Below are 21,432 nucleotides of genomic sequence, written 5' to 3'. Positions count from 1 at the left end.
TGGTGGGGTGGGGGTTCTGTTGGTTTAACTGTAGAAGCAGTTCTGTCTTTCTGTAATGGTAGCTACCTTCCACCACTATAGGCCATTATGAGGCCATTTTCCAGATGTGAACAAACTGACCATTTATTTATTTAAAAGCTTTATACACTCTCAGTAGGTCAGAGTCAAGACAGTTTACAAATTAATATGTCAAAAAGTATAGAAACTGAGATATCAGTTGACATGAATGTATAATGTAAGTTTATAGAGTCTTAGATAGAGGTGTAATAAATGTATATCAGACAGATGGTAGCAAAAAACAATTTAAGTGGGCAGAAGCCTCTCCTCATTGTTTAAATCACTTCCCACTGCCTAAGGGGGGATATTCAGTGGCAGTTGACTAGAGAGTGATGCTGAATATCCCCACAGACCGCACAACCGATATGCGGGCAGATCAGGGGAAGCACTGGGGGTGGCACTGGGGGGGGGAGGAAGCCCGGGGTTATATGAATGCTAGCAATATTTGGTGCCGGCACCCACATGACTCTCTTATGTATGGATGGATTGAACACTGGCCAAGCCCTCATAAGCTCTGGCACCCAACTCGCCCAAAATTAATCCACAATATTCAGTGTCAGTGCCCGGACATAGCCCGGAACTGATTATGGGGGCTAATTTAGCTGGCAACAGTAAGTGTTTTTAAGAAACGCTGACCGCTGTCATCTGCACATCGGGGGGGGGGGGGGGGGGGGAGAACAGTGTTTTTTAACAGACAGCTAGTGTAAGGAAGGCAAAAAGGGGGAAGCTTTATCAGTTCTTTCATGACTTGTTAGATATCTAGCTAACATATTTTGTGTTATCTGCAGTTTCTTTAATGGCTTGACCGATAAACCCAGATATGGATTGTTGCAATAGTCTAGGCAACTCACAATTAAGGCTTCTACTATTGATATGAACAGGTTAGGGTCCAAATATAGTCAATGCTTCTTTACCATGCTCATGTTGCAGCAAATTTGACATACTTCTTTTTCTCTCCATTATACTAGAGCTGCCCTTTGACCCCACGTTCTTCTTGAGTCGCTCTGTCTCCAATGTCATCTGCTCTATAGTCTTCGGGGACCGATTTGACTATGAAGATAAGAACTTCCTTATCTTACTCGGTTTGCTGAATGATTTCTTTCGACTTTTTAGCACAGTCTGGGTGCAGGTAAACTGTTAAGTTTTAATCTGTTTTCTTGTAAAGGTGTGCTTTGGAGTCACTTTTAAGCAAGAGTGACTGGGAAGGGAAAGCTCTTCTATTGGTCAGAGGCTGTGGGAGGGATCACAGGCAGAGAGGAGAGCCCTAATTGGTAAAGGTTGATCCTATTTTATCTAACATCAGCTACAGATATATGGAACCAAATACAAAACTGTTATTTTTAGTGTCCTTGGGATCGTGCAAAGTACTTGTGGTCTTACAAGTTGATTTTGAAAGTGAACATCCCCAAAGGCACTATTCCCTCTAAGATGAACGATAGTCCTCCAACTGCATTGCAGCCAGTAGGGGGTGGTGCTTCAGTATTATGTTTTAATTTGCTAGAGTTTGATTAATTTCTTTGAGTTCTTCAGAGCTTACCTGTCCCTCACTACTGAAAATGTGAGAGTGAAACCTCCCCCTCCCCCCACTGGCAAGACTGTAGGTGTAGGACTCCTGTTCAGCTTAGAGGGAAGTAGCACGAAAAAAATCACAAAAAGGCCTCAAGAGCTGGAGCAATGGTACAATCTTTAATGGAAAAGGACCCGACACAGGCCGTGTTTCGGCGCTCAACTGCGCCTGCCTCAGGGGTCTAGCAAAAAATACAAATACAAATACATAAACATAAACATAACATAAATATAAAATCATTATACATACAGATAAAATATGTGTTCACAAATCATAAAAAGTGAATCAAAACATATCCCAATTCCAGATATATCTATTGCTGTAAAATCCTTACATATGTAAAACTGTTACACACACCAAAGATTATAGGCAGTGGTGTGCTGGAGCCGGCTCGCACCGGCTCGCAAGAGCCGCTTGTTAAATTTTGACAGCTCTTGCGAGCCGGTTGTTGTACGGGGCGAGCCGGCTCCATTGCACAAGGTAAGCATGGCAGGAAGGCGCCATGCTTACCTCCCCTCCCGCTGCCATCCATGTCTAGTGATGTCCTTCGACCCCATCCTCCCCTGCCGCTCCCATCCGTCAGGTCAATTACCTGCCTCGAAGCGCCGCCTTATTTAAAGCCCTGCTGCCTGTCTCCAGCTGACTTTCCTGATTGCTTCTCAGGAGTTCGGTTCGCGCCCTTAGTCCCGCCTTCTGACGTCATTCTGACGTCATTTCCTTTTCCCGCAGCGGGACTAAGGGCGCGAAGAACCGAACTCCTGAGAAGCAATCAGGAAAGGCAGCTGGAGATGGGCAGCAGGGCTTTAAATAAGGTGGCGCTTCGAGGCAGGTATTTGAAACTAACGGATGGGAGCGGCAGGGGAGGATGGGGGGGTGAAGGACATTGCTAGACCTGGATGGGAGCGGGAGGGCAGGGGAGGGAGGAGAACTGCTGGGCATGGATGGGCAGAGGGGGCCAGGGGAGAGAATTGCTGGGCATGGATGGGCAGAGGGAGGCAGGGGAGAGAATTTCTGGGCATGGATGGGCAGAGGGGGCCAGGGAAGAGAATTGCTGGGCATGGATGGGCAGAGGGAAGCAGGGGAGAGAATTTCTGGGCATGGATGGGCAGAGGGGGGCCAGGGGAGAAAATTGCTGGGCATGGATGGGCAGAGGGAAGCAGGGGAGAGAATTGTTGGGCATGGATGGGCAGAGGGAGGCAGGGGAGAGAATTTCTGGGCATGGATGGACAGAGGGGGCCAGGGGAGAGAATTGCTGAGCACGGATGGGCAGAGGGGTGCAGGGGAGAGAATTGCTGGGCATGGATGGGCAGAGGGGGGCAGGGGAGAGAATTACTGGGCATGGATGGGCAGAGGGGGGCAGGGGAGAGAATTGCTGGGCATGGACGGACAGAGGGGGGCAGGGGAGAGAATTACTGGGCATGGATGGGCAGAGGGAAGCAGGGGAGAGAATTGCTGGGCATGGATGGGCAGAGGGGGCCAGGGAAGAGAATTGCTGGGCATGGATGGATAGAGAGGGCCAGAGGAGAGAGGAGAGTTTTAGGACATGGATGGCAGGGAGAGCAAGAGAAATTCTGGACATGGATGGAGGGGAGGGAAGGGAGAAAGAAGAAATACTGGACATGGAGGGGAAGATAGAGGAAGGAGATTAGATGAGGGAAAAGGAAGTGAGGAGAGAAACTGCACATGAATGGAGAAAATAGTCAGAAGCTGGATCCACTGTACAGTCAAGTATATGGAGGACCAGAAATGAAGAAGAAAGGAGGAAAGAAAAGAAATAAATGGAAAGGAAGCCCTGGGTCAAGGGAACAGATAGAGAGCAGCAGAATCAGATACTGGACCAGCATGATCAGAGAAACAAAGTCACCAGACAACAAAGGTAGAAAAAAAATAATTTTATTTTCATTATAGTGTTTGGAATATGTTCACTTTGAGAATCAGGTGCTGAACGTTAAAAGTTTATGTTTATTTACTTATTTATGGCATTTTATCCTATATTAAACATGAATTAGATTGGAACCTGGGATCATTTAATTTTTTTTTGCTGGAGAGAGTAATGCGTTGGCCGCTGCCCCCCCCTCCCCCGGGTATAGCCAGCTCTGCAATTTTTTTTGGGGGGGGGCGCAGAGGTGGGAGGGGGGCGCAGTGGTGGACGGGGGGGGCGAAGAGGTGGACGGGGGGGGGGGGGGGCGCCGAGGTGGACCGGGGAGAGAGCCTGTTGTTAAAAATTTACCAGCACACCACTGATTATGGGTGAAAGCAGATTCCTGCACACCACAAATAAGTTGAAAGAATAAACATTTTTTATCAGAAATTATGTTTAAAAACAGATTTGTGTACACCACAGATGAGTTAAAAGAGTGAAATTTTAAATCAGGGTAAGTCTATGTGTGTATATTTGCTTTAGAATAATCCTTTCACCCAAAGTAATGATAGATGTCCGTTTTGTTACACATTTATGTCAGCCCTCAAAAAAAGAGGACTTGAAATCAAGTTTCAACATCTTACCGAACTGCAATAGGTCTTATCGAGCTGCAACTAGATAACAAAGCAACAAAGTAATGATGGTGTTCCTTGTTTACTTATCAGTGCAATAATATTAACAAATGTGAACCCTTTCTTGCTACCTATTTTCCAGCCAGGTTCAATTCAACACATTTAGGATATCCGAATATACTGTGATTGAATTCAAAAAAATTTTTTATTATGAAACTATTGTCATCATGTTTTAAGATGCAATGTTAAAAAATAAGTAAATTAAATCTAAAAACGAAATTGAAAATGCCATGTCCATACTGTAAATATAGTCCATATTCCAGATGAATTACTAATAACTAGTATTTCCACTAATATAAATATTTTGCCTAGTATGTGATATATATGTACTAGTATCTTTCTTATTTACTCTTCATTTCGAAGAAACGGTGTACTGCAAATGAGAAAGTGAATCCCGCGCAAACATATAGACCTAGCAATACTCTTCCCCTACTTAAAAACTACTTTTAACTTCTGGTTATTTTATATTTTTTTATTCAACATGTTGCACACACATTTGTAATGATAGAATAATCCATGTTTTCCAAACTGTCAGATTATCATAACGAACTGCTCTTCTAATTTTAAAAGGAAAATTATGTAACTTTTATCTTAATTTTATTTATTATTTATTTATTTATTTGCAGTACATTTATACCCCACATTTTCCCACTAGAGCGAGCTCAGTGTGGCTTACAATGTTACAAAAGGTTACAATGCAAGGAAGGTAACACAAAAAGTAATAAGGAAGGGAAAGAACAGGAGGATTATACAAGGATGCTTAACTAGGTAGAAGTAAATGGGGGCTTAATGGGTGTTGGACAATAAGCGGAACGTTAGGATTGAGCGTTAATTGGTGGGATAAGCTTTCTCAAATAAAAATGTTTTTAAGGATTTCTTGAAAAGCTGGTGGTCGTCAATCTCCTTTAGATGCCTTGGTAGAACGTTCCAGGACTTTGGTCTGATGTAGGATAAAGATGATGAAAAGAGCAGTTTATATTTAACAGACTTGCAGCTTGGATAGTGTAGATTAAGGTAGGATCAAGCAGTTACCAAATCATTTCTGGATGGTAAATCAATTAAATCCAGCATGTAGGTAGGGGCATCCCCATATATTATCTTATGAGTAAATGAGCAGATTTTGAAGGTAATACGGTCTATGCTGGGGAGCCAGCGTAGGTTAAAACAAAGAGTTTTTGAGAATGAAATTTCAGCAACCAGCATAAATTCCATTGCAGTAGTCAATGTGTGATAGGACCAACCAGCGAGTAAGGGTTCGGAGGAGCTCCCTTGCGAGGAGTTGCTTGAGACGCCTCAATCTTCACATGGACTGGAACATTCTTTTTGTTATGAGTTTGGTTTGGGTGTCCAGTAGCAAGTGATTATCCAACAAGACACCAAGGATTTTCAGACTCTTTGAGATCGGAAGAGTGTAATCCTTAGTGATGAGCGAAGTTGGGATAACCTTATTATGCTGGGACAACAGGATTAGACACTGCGTTTTGTCTTTATTGAGTTTGAACTGAATCCATGATGGAAAAACTAGCAGCTATTGTCTTGGAGATTTCAGCTAGTGTGGATTTGAAAGAGATATAGATGGTCACATCGTCCGCATAGATGAATGGGTTGAGGCCAAGTGTGGACAAGGTTTTCGCAAGAGGAATCAGCATGATGTTGAAAAGAGTAGGAGAAAGGGGTGAGCCCTGGAGTACTCCACAATAAGATTTCCACGGTGTTGAGATGATAGATTTGGATTTGATGCAGTACGTTCTCATTGACAGAAAGCCTTTAATCCAGTTAAGCATGTTACCGCCTATTCCAAATGTATCCAACAGGTGAAGGAGGAGATTATGATCCACCATGTCAAACGCACTGGACATATCAAATTGAAGAAGTAACACTTTATTCCCAGTAGATATTGATTGTTTAAAGTTCTCCAGGAGGGTAACTAATACTGTTTCAGTACTATGCTGTGCACGGAAACCCGATTGTGAGCTATGCAGGATGAAGAAGTTATTCAAGTAGTCAGTTAATTGACTGTTGACCATACTTTCCATTGTTTTGATGAGCAATGGGATAGATGCCACTGGACGATAATTTGAGATGACTTCTGCATTTACTTTTGGGTCCTTAGGAATAGGAGTGAGAAGAATGCTTCCATGTACAGGTGGGAAGTGACCATTCTGGAGCATGAAATTTAAATAGGATGTGAGGTCAGCAATGAAGCAAGCAGGTGCAGTTCTAAACAGATAGCTAGGGCGTATATCGCGTCCACAGTGCTTTTTGGAAAACTTGTTAACTATTCTTGCTACATTATCTACTGTTAAAGTGATAAAATTTGTCCAGGATCGATCAGCCAGGCAGTGGTCAAGTGGTGAGTCTAGACCATTAAGGAAGGCGTTGATGGCAGTGTTGTGACGAGGTAATGAATGCCGCAGCAATTGGATTTTCTCATTGAAATATTTTGCCAGATTGTCAGTAGAAGGAAGGACAGCTTGAGAAGATGCAATCTTGTTGGTATCAAGGAAAGTATTCAAGAGTTGATTGAGCTTTTTTGCGTCTCTGCCTGCAGACTTGTTTTGTTGAAAAGTATGAACGTTTTGCTTGTTTGATAGCATATTTGTATTTGCGATGACTTAATTTCCACACGTTTAGTGTGCTCTCATTTCGTAGTTTGTGCCAGGCTCATTCAAGTTTACGGGTCTACGTTTTTTGTATTTTTAGCTTGGGAGTAAACCATGGGGTAGAGTTGCGCTTACAGTATATGTAGTTTTAAGACGCAAGGGTGCTAGATGATCCAGGACACATCTGCATCTTTCATCCCAGGCAGTGAGAAAATGAATGAAATCTAGTTGCGCTAACCAGTTATCACTGTAAAGTAGTTGCCAGAATGAAAGAGGGTCAACTAATCCTCTTGAATAGTATGTTAAGATGCCACATGGTTGGTGGAGACCCGATTTCAGCCAATGTAAGGAGAAGTGTAGTTTGTGATGATCAGACCAAGGAGTTGCAGTCCACCTGATGTCTGAAATATGGAAATTAGTATTGGTAAGGAACTTATAGGAGATGAGGTCTAGTGAATGACCTTTAGTATGAGATGGGTCTAAGCACGGGCAATTAAGATCCCAGAGATGAAGGAAATCCAGGAATTGACTCGCTTGCAATGAATGTGGGTCATCAAAATGGAGGTTAAGATCACCCAGGAGTATAATATTAGAGTGAGACATGCAGGTGATTTTATCTATGAGGTCAGTTTGGCAAGTGCTCCAGGTATTTGGCGGTCTATAGAACAGGACACAAACTAAATGGAGGGTTGAGTGGTGGAGTTTGATTGCAGCGATTTGAAGGAAAGGGGAGATATTATAATCAGTGCAGGTGTCAACTTTGAGGTGGGGATGATATATTAATGCTATACCGCCACTTCTTTTTCCTTTTCTGTCCCAGTGTATTATCTTGTAGCCCGATGGACAAAGGTCTAAGACTATAGGGTCCTTGGGCACATGGATCCATGTTTCTGTGAAAAAGAGAAGGAGAAGACCCTCTTGTAAGATCCAATCTGAAATAATCTCCGGATTATTCATGACAGATCTGGCATTGACGTATCCCACTTCAAAATGATGATACTGAGCAGCCCCTATCTTCACTAAAGAGATTTTTCTTAGGCACCTTGCTCTGTAAGGGAATGGTTTTTGTAATTTATTGGAGAGAAATTTGTCTGAAGGACTGACATGATGGGTCAAGTGATTGGCAGATATTCTTTTGTTAAAGGTGACTAACAGGATAATGTTAAGTTCAGGCATAGTTGCGGAGAGCTTGGAGTAGATAAGAATGGTTGAATAGAAGATTAAGAGAAGAGTTGAGGAGCAGTACATAGGTTAACTTGCTGTGCGTTGAGTGAGCAGAGATGACGGCTTCACAAGGAAGAGGAGACTCAGTCCAATCAAAATGTTTTCAGAAATCTGTCTTCAACTTGTTTGCTCTTTAATCGATTATATCGCCTTTTGCTTGAGTCCCTGCAAACTAATTGCACTACGTCATGATTCCTGTCCATTTTTTTAAGCACAGCACTGCACATGCCACGTTTTGTTTGGCGTTTTTTCTTCAGAAGAACAGTGACAGCAATGAAAGAATATTGGTACAGTCGGCTAGAAAAAGTAAGTACTAGCTGCTTGAGAAGTGTATAATCGAAATACTTCTATAGTTGACTTGGATTGCTCACATTTTTAAATTCAAAAGGCACTTTTGGTTCACTCGGTTAGAGAAGAGTATCGCTAGGTCTATATGTTTGCGCGGGATTCATTTTCTCATTTGCAGTACACTGTTTCTTCGAAATGAAGAGTAAATAAGAAAGATACTAGTACATATATATCACATACTAGGCAAAATATTTATATTAGTGGAAATACTAGTTATTAGTAATTCATCTGGAATATGGACTATATTTACAGTATGGACATGGCATTTTCAATTTCGTTTTTAGATTTAATTTACATATTTTTAACGTTGGATCTTAAAACATTCTACTCCTAAGTGATGACCATAGTTTCATAATAAAACTTTCTTTGGAATTCAATCACAGTATATTCAGATATCCTAAATGTTGCGTTGAATTCAACATGGCTGGAAAATAGGTAGCAAGAAAGGGTTTGCATTTGTTTTCTAAATTCTGTTTCTTTAATATTATTGCACTGATTAGTAAACAAGGAACACCATCATTACTTTGTTGCTTTGTTATCTAGTTGCAGCTCGATAAGACCTATTGCAGTTCGGTAAGATGTTGGAACTTGATTTCACTACCTCTTTTTGGGGGGGCTCACGTAAATGTGTAACAAAACGGACATCTATCATTACTTTGGATGCAAGGATTATTCTATAACAATATTGTGAGCTGGTCACCCTTCCAGGACCTGGCCAAGGCTGATGCTGCTTAGCTTCCTTCTCACACAGTCACTGCTGGGCTCTACACTTCTCGGTAATTCACCAGGACTCCGCCTCAAACACAGGGGAGTTCTCTGCCTCCTCTTCTCCTTTCACAAATGTTCACCAGCACCAGACTTCTTAAAACCAAAGGTTTTATTAGTTGCTCTTTAACATAATCTTCATGGCTTATTTCTTCTTTAACTCAAACATTTCTTCTTCAAGTCAAACATAACAAAAAGACATTTACTCAGAGTCTTCTAGTTAAACCCTTTTCAGACTTAAAGCAGTTCCTCAAACTTTCACAGTTCAAACAGCCAAACAAAAGCATTTACTTTTCCTTCTCAGAGGGTAGTGCAGCTGTCACCTTTTCAGAAGAGAGCTTCCCAGCACTTCCATCTCCACCTTCCAGCTTTCCACCATTGTCTTAATAAAGCTGCCTGAAAACTTCTCACACCTGGTTCAATTTCCCAATCAAGTCCTGTATTCTCACTCTTCTGCCTACAGCCCTTCCCCTGACTCTGATTCCCTTCCTGCTGCAGTGCATTCTGGACCTTGTAGTTTCCTGCCTCCTCACACTATACACACATAGACTTACCCTGATTTAAAATTTCACTCTTTTAACTCTTCTGTGGTGTGCACAAATCTGTTTATAAACATAATCTCTGATTAAAAAAAATGTTTATTCTTTCAACTTATTTGTGGTGTGCACGAATCTGCTTTTACCCATAATCTTTGGTGTGTGTAACAGTTTTACATATGTAAGGATTTTACATCAATAGATATATCTGGAATTGGGATATGTTTTGATTCACTTTTTATGATTTGTGAACACATATTTTATCTGTATGTATAATGATTTTATGTTATGTTTATGTTTATGTATTTTTATTTTTTGCTAGACCACTGAGGCAGGCGCAGTTGAGCGCTGAAACACGGCCAGTGTTAGGTCCTTTTCCATTAAAGATTGCACCATTGCTCCTGCTCTTGAGGCCCTTTTGTGCTTTTTTTCATGCTACTTGCCTTTGTGCACTTTTGGACCCTCACTTTGATTGTTCTTCAGCTTAGAGGGAACACAGTGTCCCTTTTACTAAGCCACATAAGTTGTAAGGCATAAGTGGAGGAGTAGCCTAGTAGTTAGTGCAGTAGACTCTGATCCTGGGGAACTGGGTTCTATTTCCACTACAGCTCCTTGTGACTCTGGGCAAGTTACTTAACCCTCCATTGCCCCAGGTACAAATAAGTACCTATATATACTATGTAAACCGCTTTGAATGTAGTTACAAAAAACACAGAAAGGTGGTATATCAAGCCCCATTCCATTTCCCTAACATGCACCAAAATGAACTTACTGACAAACTACTGCATACCTTTTGTGGTAATTTCATTTTTGGCAAGCATCTGGAAAATATTTTTTATTTTCGGACGCATGTAGCGGACGCATGCCAAATGACAACTGAATTGCTTAAGTTGTTACCGTGCAAATTCCTTACCGCTAAGTCTATGGCTGGTAGTAAGGTCAGACACCCAAAATGGACACTTCCATTTTCGGAAAACATTTTAAAAAGGCATTTTTGGTACGTGCACTGAAAAATATTTCTGCACGCACCCAAAACCTGCACCTACACTACCGCAAACCACTTTTTACATGCGGCTTTGTAAAAGGAACCCAAAGTTTCCCTTTAAAAATCAGCTGGCTGGCCAGTGCTGTGTGAATCCCTTACTCTGCATACTTTGCAGATGCAAAGTTAAATCCTGGTGTGAATGACAACAATGCTGCAAGGAACTGAGTTTGCAAACACTGCTCGACCAGTTGTAATTGTTAAGTCTACTTCTATTTTTCTTGTTTTGAGTCCCTTGGATTAATACTGTGTTGAACTTGCACCTGCAGCCGCAGTCAAATAATGGTTTCCTTGCCTTCTAGTTCTATAATTTCTTCCCTAATGTGATGGAGTACCTCCCTGGTCTTCACAAGAGGGTGGTTAAAGATGGTGCTCAGATGATGGCTTTTGTGGCAGAGAGAGTGAAAAAGCACCAGGAAACCCTGGATCCCAACTCTCCTCGTGACTTCATTGACTGCTTCCTCATAAAAATGGAGAAGGTACTGTGAAACTGGGCAGTGGGTAGAGGGGTGGAGTGCATATGAGGAAAGAGAAATAGCAGGAGCTCCTACATATCTTTCCATAGTGTATAATTAAGGATACTGCTGTAGAAGAATAGATGTGGATCAATATTTAAAGGAATTTATATGTTTACAGACCTCAACTATGGGAGCAATTGTACATCAGGGTAGCTACATAGAGCCACCCTAGTAATGGGGGGGGGGGGGGGGTGAGAGCCTTTTCACCACTGCCTTTGGCTCCTAGCCTCTATTCAATTGCCCTCCCCTTGTTCCTTCTCACCCAGTACTTCCCTCACCCTTAATTGTCTTGTCTGTCTGTATTTTTAGATTGTAAGTTCTATTGAGCAGGGACTGTCTCTCTGTGTCAGAAGTTCAGCGCTGCGTGCGTCTGGTAGCGCTATACAAATGCTAATAATAATAATATTCTGTAGTGTCACTGGGCACCAGGTTCCATATTAGAGGAGGGTCCTACCACACAGCCTTGGGGCACCTAGATGGAGGCAGCTATTTATTGAATTGCCTCCTAACATCAGCTTGGAAAAGAGGCAGCTGAGGAGGGATATGATAGAGGTTTACAAAATCCTGAGTTATGTAGAGTTAGTAGATGTGAATCGATTTTTTTACTATTTCAAAAAGTACAAAGACTAGGATAAACTCCATGAAGTTACATATTAATATTTTTTAAAACAAATAGGAGAAAATATTTTTTCACAAAGTGAATAGTTAAGCTCTGGAACTTACTGCTACATGATGTGGTAGCATCAGTTAGCATATCTGGTTTTAAAAAAGGTTTGAGCAGGTTTCTGGAAAAAAAAAGTCCATAAACTGCCTTTAAGATAGACATATGGAAAGTCATTACTCATCCCTGGGATTGGTAGTATGGGATCTTGCTAGTCTTTGGGATTCTGCCAGGTTCTTGTGACCTGGATTGGCCACTGTTGGAAGCAGGATACTGGGCTAGATGGACCATTGGTCTGACCCAGTGTGGCTATTTTCATGTTATGTTTATGTTCTTATATCTAGTGCAATAAATGCAGGGCAGATGCTGTGCATATCCCCTGCACCTACCGCACAGACTTTGCATTCACTATACCTTAACTTTACAGTTAATATGTTGTAAATGCAAACATTAACCACACTTTTTGCAAAAACAGTCCTCGTTTTATTCTGGGTTTTGTTTCAGCATGCAGAAGCAAGAAAAGAAATTGTGCTGGATTGGTTCATTGCTTCATTTCAAATGTTCTTAATAACTGGGACATTATTTCAGATTGCTGTGTATCAAAGTATGGTAGCAAGCAATACCTGCTGAGATATAGTTGGCCTGATGGTTCAAAGTGCTTACTCATACAGCAGCAGATGCTATGCAGATAAGTGCCCCATCCATGTATTTTCAGTGGCAATATCTTCATAGTGTCACTTAAAATTCTTACAGACTAGCCCAGCATTATCTGGATAATGCTTGGATAGAATATGATTACCAAAGACTGTGGGATTTGATTTGGTGAATATCCTGGGTAGAATATGGGCATTCCACCTAACATTTGGCTTTTGGTGGTTTAATTTATGATAACAAAGAGAATGTCCTAAATCAAGGTCATTATTTTAGAAATATATCCCCATGTAAATAGGGGCATTGTGGATACACTTGTAAATACTGATTTCAGAAAACCACCATTTACAAATGGAGATCCACTCCATTTCAATTTTTCAAGGGGTGGAGCTAACACCTACATCTATATTTCCTGTTTTAAGAAATACATATATGTGCACAGGGAAAATGTTCACATCTTCAAAAGCACATATAGGTTTTACAAAGTGCTTGTTTTGGCTAGAGCTTTACACAAGGGATTAAGGCATTTATTCTTTCTAATTCTATGCAATTAAGTTTCTCCTCTGAAGTTAAACCATATTAAAAATGATTGTCTCATTACTTAATAGAGGGTGGCTGATGCCTGGAATGCCCACCTGAGGCAGGTGGAAGGATAAAACTGGTGACAAAATTTAAAAAGGCGTGGAATGAATTATATTAAAAACAATACTTAAAAGGCTGCATATGTATTTACATGTTGAGTGGTGAATAGATAGTGACTCAGGCTGTGAAGAACTAAGGCTAGTGCTGGGCAAGCTTGTAAAGTTTGGGTCCCATATATAGCAATCCAGTTTAGGCTGGGCTGGAGTGGCATTCTTTGGAAACTCCAGTAATTTGGATCATAAGGACAGTGCCAAGCAGACTTTTATAGTCTGTGTCCCACAAATGACCAAACTGATTTTGATAGGCTGGAGTGGGCCTCAATAAAAATTTCAATAGTTGGAACCTAAGGACAGGGCCAGGCAGACTTCTACAGTAAATGTCCCAGAAATGCCAAAGAGAGACAATGATCAAGTTTTTTTTTTAATATCACATTCATTGTTGGTTTAATCATGACTTGATAATGTGTGTGACTGTTGGGCAGACTGGATAGAGTATTCAGGTACTAATCTGCCATAATTTACTATGTTGCTATTTGTGTGGAATTTTTAAATGGGGCAACTACATGTGTAAGATCTGATTCCTTCACATGAAGCTGCCGAGTCGTTTCGGTTCCATATTTGTAAAATGGCTGCTTGCACTGCATGTTTACTCCTACAAGTCTTTCAGAAAGGCTGTACATCAACAGAGCCTTTTGATCTCTACTTTTGACATAAAAAGGGGCTCTAAACTACTTAGCTAAAATGGATAGTGACGTATATTCAGTACAGCTAACTCTTTGGATAGCATCAAATACACTTTTTAAATTGTTACTAGCTCCAGTTGTGCTGCATTATAGGAATATGATTCCTATCTTCTTCTCCATTACATTCTACAAAGATCTCGATAGACTTGTTACTTACTTTCTTTGGCTATGGCAAAGCTCCAACTATTGAAAGATCTTGGCAGGGTGAACCTGCCAAATTTTTATGACTATCATTGTGCCTATATCCTGCAACAGGGAATGTGAATGCCCAGGTTGGCTCTGACTGGAAAACACCTTGGTGGTTCCATTTTGTATATGTGATTTGGTTGATATGCATCTAGAACCTCATTTCCAGCGTAACCCTATCATGCATTGACGCAGAGAGCTCTTGCCGCTGTAGACCATAAATTTCAAATGCCACTGGCTAAAAATTTATGTGCCATTATATAGAAATCCTCTGTTTCACATTCATGGGAAACTGATGATATGAAAGGATTGGCTGAAACAAGGGATATACACATTGGCTGATATATTGAACAAGGATCAGCTCTCTCCTGTCCAGTCTCAGCTGAGTTATGTTATACAATGCTCACTATCATCTCTGACTACCTTGGGTAAGAAAGACAAGATTTAGTCCATCTGTGCCCAAATTTCTGCTTTAGGTCATGAGGCCTCTTGCTGGTATAAAGTAATTGCCAAATTGAAAATGCTTGTGCCAGTTAAGATGGGCAGCAGTAGGCAATCTGGGCCAGAGAAACTGGAATTGATTTCACAGAGGAACAATGATGCTACTTTTGGACTCATAGGGTTTATTGTTGTGTTTCAGCATCATTGCGACAATCTCTTTATTGGCTGGTGTGGACACATATTAAGCTTAATAAGGTGGATAAATCAGCAAGTACCTTATGCTGGTATTGTCGATCAGCCAATGGAACATTTGATCACTTGGTTTTTGAATGCCATATGGTACAAGCATTTTGGAAACAGATATGGAGCTTTATACAACAAGTTTTGGGAATACTGCTGCCTTTTACCTACGGAGGAATCTTGTTTAACATTTTTGAGGTGACCTGGCATTTCATGGATGATCAATATAAATTGCTATCCATTCTCACAGCCATAGCATTACAATCTGTTTTAAAAGTATGGAAAAATCTGTCACACCTAAGCTTCCATTTTTGGTGGAATACAGTATGCAAAATTTCTAAATATAAGGTACATATAATGGAGAAAAAAGGGGGTACAGAGCAATTTAAAAGGATCTGGCTCCTTTTACAGGAATTTGCTACATCTGCTACTAATGTTACTTTTGTTAGACGTGTTCTATGAACAAGGACTAGTATGCTTGTGAATGAATGTTCTTGTATGGCTGTTCTTTCCCCAGATGATCAGGATTGCTGGAGGGGAGGGGGGTGGAGGGGGATATTACTTCTATACATGATATGTATTATTTGTCCATCTTTGTCCCTGTTATATTGCATCGGTTGTGTAGCATTGTACTGATTGTATTTGCTGACAAAAAAATTAAACAAAAATGTTATTGAACTAAAAAAAAACCTGCTCTCCAGTGCCAGCTGAATATTGATAAGATTGTTTATATTTTTATATATTTTAACCTATTGTAATTTTCTTTATTCACTGATTATTCTACACTACTTTGGTGAATATCTTTGAAAGCTAAACAAACACAAACAAACTAAACATTGCATATCTACGGATAAATAAAATGTCTTGGCTGGTATTAAAAAACAAAACAAAAACCTGACCACATTTTTGAATACTAAGGTGATAGTGTTAAGCTTACTTGTACTTTATAGTTTTAAGGTAATTTAAGATTGATGTTCATGTTCAGCTATACTGGATGTTAACTAGATTAGGCACCAACATTTGAGTTCTTAAATTTGCAGTGCTCAGTCGTGCTGAAGTGCATGTTAAACCATAATAATATGGAGTAAGACCTCAGCTGCCAAACATCACAGCACAAGGCCTTCCTTCCTCTCCTTATTTTTGAAATATAACAAATAGCATGGGGATATGGAGGGGCATAATCGAACGTCGCCGGCCAAATAGATCGCCAGCGATCTATGTTGGTGGCAGCGCTACAGCTGGCCGGGACCGTATTATCGAAAAAGATGGCCGGCCATCTTTTTTGTCGATAATATGGTTTAGCCCGGCCAAATGCCGTGGAGTTCGCCGGGTTTGAGATGGCCGGGTTTGTTTTTCAGCGATAATGGAAAGTTATGTCGGCCATCTCAAACCCCGGCCAAATTCAAGGCATTTGGCCGTGGGAGGAGCCAGCATTTTTAGTGCACTGGCCCCCCTGACATGCCAGGACACCAACCAGCCACCCTAGGGGTCACAGTGGTGGACTTCAGAAAAGCTCCCTTACTTTGGGAGCTGAGCGCCCCAACCCCCCCCCCCCCCCCCCAAACCCACTACCCACAAATGTACTGCACCCACTAAAATTGCTCCAGGGACCTGCATACAGCCTCTAGGACTTATTGCTGCTGTATAACTTTGGCACACCAGTTCACACCTGAAGACTAATCTCTCTGAAAATGTCCTTTCTTGAAATAACCACGTTTACTCACAGTTAACTGCAGATCAGAGGTTGTGCCCCACTGGCAAAGACTCCCCTGGTACTAAGATTAGCAGTAGGTCAGAGCTGGCACAATGGTGTACAATGCCTTCTTTCAGCACCATTCAAGGTAAGAACTACGTTCTCTAACGTGGGTAACACAGGAAAGGGAACTAAAACTGGCTTACAAAAATGGCCACTACCGCATGGGCTACAACAGGAAACAAATCAGGGCACACTCTGACCCAGTTAGCAGGGGGGAAAAGCACCATGGGAGTAAAGCTCAGTACCCTACACCCACCACAATGCATTGCTAATGTGACTCTGCAGGGCACCTAACAGAAAAGGTGTCACACTCACCCCAGAGTCACATCGCAACCAGGGAAAGGCTGTCGGAGGATACAACACATTCTGCTGTGGGTGCGGCATTTGAAGCTGGCATATAGGCTGACAAAAAAGGTTTTTAGTTTTATTTTTTTAGTATGGAAGGGGGTTGGTGACCACTGAGGGAGTATGGGGAGGTCATCCCCCATTCCCTCCAGTGGTCATCTAGTCAGTTGGGGCACCTTTTTGAGGCTTGGTCGTGAAAATAAAAGGACCAAGTAAACCCGGCGAAATACTGCTTATCGCTGGGTTTTTTTTCCCATTATCGGCGAAAACCGGCCATCTGGTAGCCACGCCCATGTCCCGCCTTCGCTAATCTACCAACACGCCCCTTGAACTTTCGCCGGCGAAGCGATGGGAAAGCGGCGATGCTGTCAAAAATGCCGCTTTCGATTATACCGATTTCGCCACTTTTAAGAAATCGCCGGCCATCTCCTGATTTGTGTAGGAAGATGGCCGGCGATCACTTTCGATTATAAGCTGGATGGAGTAAACTCGGCCTAGGCATCTACTCAATAAAGATAAGTGAAGAACTATTCACCTCAGATATTAGTTATACACTGTTAATAGATACATGGTATTTTACTGAGGCAGCGCAAGATTTGTTATATTTGAAAAATAAGGAGAGGAAGGAAGGACTTGTGCTTGATATTTGGCAGCTGAGGTCTTGCTCCATATTATTATGGTTTAACATGCACTTCAGCACGGCTGAGCACTGCAAATTTAAAAGCTAAAAATGAACTAATGTATGGTTTGATATTCTGGTGTAATTGATAGAATTTATTAATAATAGACACCAGGTCATATTTAACTTTGATCCCTAATTGAGAAATTGACCAACATTTGAGTCCCAGCTATGTCTCTGATTATCCCTGAGTCAGTTCTATTTCTATCTTTGACAACGACTCTCCATTTTTATCCTCAGCCAGGTCACTTTCTCCTCCTTGTGGTCTAACTCAGAAGTTTACTAGAATCATTAACATTTTCTTTTGCTAAATATCTTCATTTTTGATTTTTGTTGTATATGTTAGGAAAAAGATAACCCCCAGAGTGAATTTTCCACAGAGGCCTTGGTAGTCAACACTTTTGACTTATTCTCAGCTGGGACAGAGACAGTCAGCACGACCCTAAGATACGGCCTCCTGATTCTTCTGAAACACCCAGAAGTAGAAGGTGAGAAAGAAAAAGGCAGGTGATGAAATGAAAAGGAAAAATTTGAATGCTAAAGTTTCTGCCCAGATGGGGTTTCTTCCACAGTTAAGGATCTGATAAGCACAGAGGATCACCAGAACTTTTAGTAAAGGAACAGTGCTGGGCAGACCTTTATGGTCTGTGCCCTGATGAGAAAGGCAGGGACAAATCAAACTCAGGTATACATATAAAGTATTACATACCATGTAAAATGAGTTTATCTTGTTTGGCAGACTGGATGGACCGTTCAGGTCTTTATCTGCCGTCGTTTACTATGAAGATGGCAGAGAAGGATAAACAGTGAGCAGAGGCAGAACTGAAGATCAAGTAGGAAGTAGAACCTACAATACCACATCAGAAAAAGAAAATGAGAAGGGAAGGGAAGGGGAAAAAAAAAAGAGCTGTCACTATCTGAATATACTTATCTATATATATAAAACTCACCCTCAACGTTCTATTTGCACTGATGTCACTGAAGCCAGGTTCATAAGTTCGAAGCTCTGAAGCCACACAAAATCACAGTCTGTGGGACCCGCCCTTGCGTCAAACGTTATGACATTGAGGGCAGAGGCGGAGCACATTCTCAGCTCCAAGTTCCGTTGTACTGCACTGTAGCTCTCGCACGGAGGCTGCAGGGGGGCCGGCGACACACGGAGACACAAAGGGACGGAGGGGAGCCTTGCTAGCACCCGTTTCATTCCGATTTGAAACGGGCCTTCGTTACTAGTGTTCCCATATTAAGAGCCAGATTTGATTAAAAGCACATGAAGACCAATTCTGTAAACTAGTGCTCATGTTTACAAATGTGATGTGCATACAAATGTCAATATTCTGTCTAAGCACTTTTCTGCAAATACCTACTAACTTATATAGTGCAAATTTATAAGTGGAGTGTACACAGGGGCAGAGCATGTGCAGGATAAAAGCAGGGTTCTCATTTATGCACATAACGTGTTTTATTTTATTCAAAAAATTCTATTCCACCCAATTTGAAATTCATGGCGGATTACAATCTGCACATATAAAGTGAAAAAAATAACATCCCATTACACTATTTTAAAATAACAGAATAAAACAATACAAATTTAGAAGACAACACACTAAACAAACAAAGTACAAATTTAAAAAGACATCATACTAAGCAGATATAAACTAAGAACAAATTACAACACATTGTAGCATCAACCCTGCTGTCATCTACACTTAGAATCCATACAGTTCAGACCAATTATCTAGAGGAGATGTTACTCTACCTTTATTGATGAAAAGGCCTGCCTAATTAAATATGCCTTTAGCTGTTACCAAAATGATAGTATTGATCCAGTTTACAGAGTTCATCAGGTAGAGAGTTCCATAATTGTGTATCTGTTACTCAGAAGGTAATAGATCTCACATCAAGTATGCTCATGAAATGAAAAGATGGCATATGCAATGAAATTTTTTCATTGATCTCAGTATTCTTGAAAGATGATAGATCTTCAGTGTTGTGGCTATGATTAAAGGAGCTTCACTGTGTAGAGTCTTGTGTATTAACTACAGAGCCTAACCTGAATCCTTCAGGCAAATGAAAGCCGGCATTGTATATCCGGGAATAACGCTGGAGTTGGGATGGAGACACAAGTTATCCAGCAATTTACCACTCTATCCAAATATTCCGCAACAGCCACTATCCAGAGACTGCTGCAGAGTATCCGGATTTTTGTTGTTGCTGATATTTTGCCCATAGTAACTGGTGTTTAAAAACAAAAGATCACTGCCTTGGCCACAGTATTAGGGGTACAGTTTTTGAAGCTAAGCTACACCTTGTCTTGAATCTTGGAAGCTCTTTAAAATTTGGCAAATGCAGACCAACCGCTTTATAAAAGTATCCAGTCCTACCTCCTCTAATTGTATATTTCATCTTCCTGTTGGAACATAGTACATACAGTATTTGACATAAAATTCATTGATTTAGATTTCTTCACTATGAGTAGAGTTTTTGCTTAAAAACTATAATCAAAGATTTGGAAAAGCCATCTTTTCCTCCCGTGACCTAAACATGCTGCCTCTCCCCCCAAGTATTTGCAGCTACACTGTTGGAGGGCAGATTTCACATAGCCTCTTAACATAAACTACTTGTGTAATTCAGTCTGAAAATCATCCTGTGTTATATCTAAGCAAACCATCTCTGCTAACGTTCAGGGGTTTCCAGTGGTGTTTGCTGTCCTGATTCGTGTCTTTTAGTCTCCTGTTTTGTACTTTTGATTTTTCCTGTTGCGTGATCCTCACAAGGAAGTTACTTCCAGAATCTCCATAGGAGGTGCAGAGTCACAGTTCATAAACCCTGCTATATATGATTCCATTGTCATACTCTGCATTTAATTTAACATAAAACAGATTCTCTCTCTCTCCTCTCTGCCCAGTGTAGCTGTAATCAAGTTTACATATTTATCTATTCACTTCACAGCAAAACTCCATGAGGAGATCGACCGTGTTATTGGACGAAACCGTTGCCCCTCTATCGAGGACAGAAATGAGATGCCATACACTGAGGCTGTGATTCACGAGATCCAGCGGTTCATAGACATCATCCCACTGGCTGTACCTCATGCTGTAACTCGAGATATCAAGTTCAGGGAATATGTTATTCCCAAGGTAAAAGTATCACTTGGGGAAATATTCACTGATTCAGCCACCTGGCTGCTGTATGAACAGATGACTTATCTGCTTATCTTTCCTGTCCAATATTCACCCTCTTTATTCATTCCAGTAGGACTGCAGAATATGCAAGTAATAAAGTTAAATAGATAACATCCTTTGACATAAGGACTCCCATTTGTGCTGGTTTTGGTTAGCCTATATCATCAGTATCTTTTAGCCCCACCCCTAGAATACCCCTTGCCCCTTTTAATATGTTTAATCCAGTTCAGAAAGAATGGATCCTCAGAAGCTTAGCGGAGTTTGGGTGGCAGCACCGGTGGTTGGGAGGCGGGGCTAGTGGTTGGGAGAGGGGGCTAGTACTGGGCAGACCTCTACGGTCTGTGCCCTGAAAATGGTAGATACAAATCAAGGTCAGGTATACATATAAAGTAGCACATATGAGTTTATCTTGCTGGACAGACTGGGTGGACAGTACAAGTCTTTTTCTGCCATCACCTACTATGTTACTATGTTAATCTTCTATGGATAACTATTAGTTATATGGTCTGCATCAGGAGTCTAAAATTCAAAACAGATTAAATACATACAATATAAATAAATAAACTGACACAATATTTAATAAACTAGTTAAACAGGCCCATTTCTCACACAAATGAAACGGGCGCTAGCAAGGTTATCCTCCGAGTTCCAGCTTGGCCCCCTCCCTCCCCCTTCTCATCTGAGTTCCAGA

General features: G+C 41.1%; 1 protein-coding gene across 1 annotated transcript in view; it reads left to right on the top strand.

The window, feature by feature from the left end:
• The window catches only part of LOC115479939 (cytochrome P450 2C19-like), a 50,606-nt gene that overhangs the window by 17,499 nt on the left and 11,675 nt on the right, over positions 1-21,432 (top strand). Inside the window, exons 4-7 of the mRNA XM_030218273.1 lie at positions 1,026-1,186; positions 10,998-11,174; positions 17,903-18,044; positions 20,509-20,696. Of these exons, the coding sequence (XP_030074133.1) occupies positions 1,026-1,186; positions 10,998-11,174; positions 17,903-18,044; positions 20,509-20,696 (668 nt within the window). The remainder of the gene's footprint in view (positions 1-1,025; positions 1,187-10,997; positions 11,175-17,902; positions 18,045-20,508; positions 20,697-21,432) is intronic.

This window comes from Microcaecilia unicolor, chromosome 11, assembly GCF_901765095.1.
Source record: "Microcaecilia unicolor chromosome 11, aMicUni1.1, whole genome shotgun sequence".
Lineage (NCBI taxonomy): Eukaryota > Metazoa > Chordata > Amphibia > Gymnophiona > Siphonopidae > Microcaecilia > Microcaecilia unicolor.
Note: the sequence above shows the minus strand (reverse complement) of the source record. Positions and strands in the feature narration are given on the sequence as shown.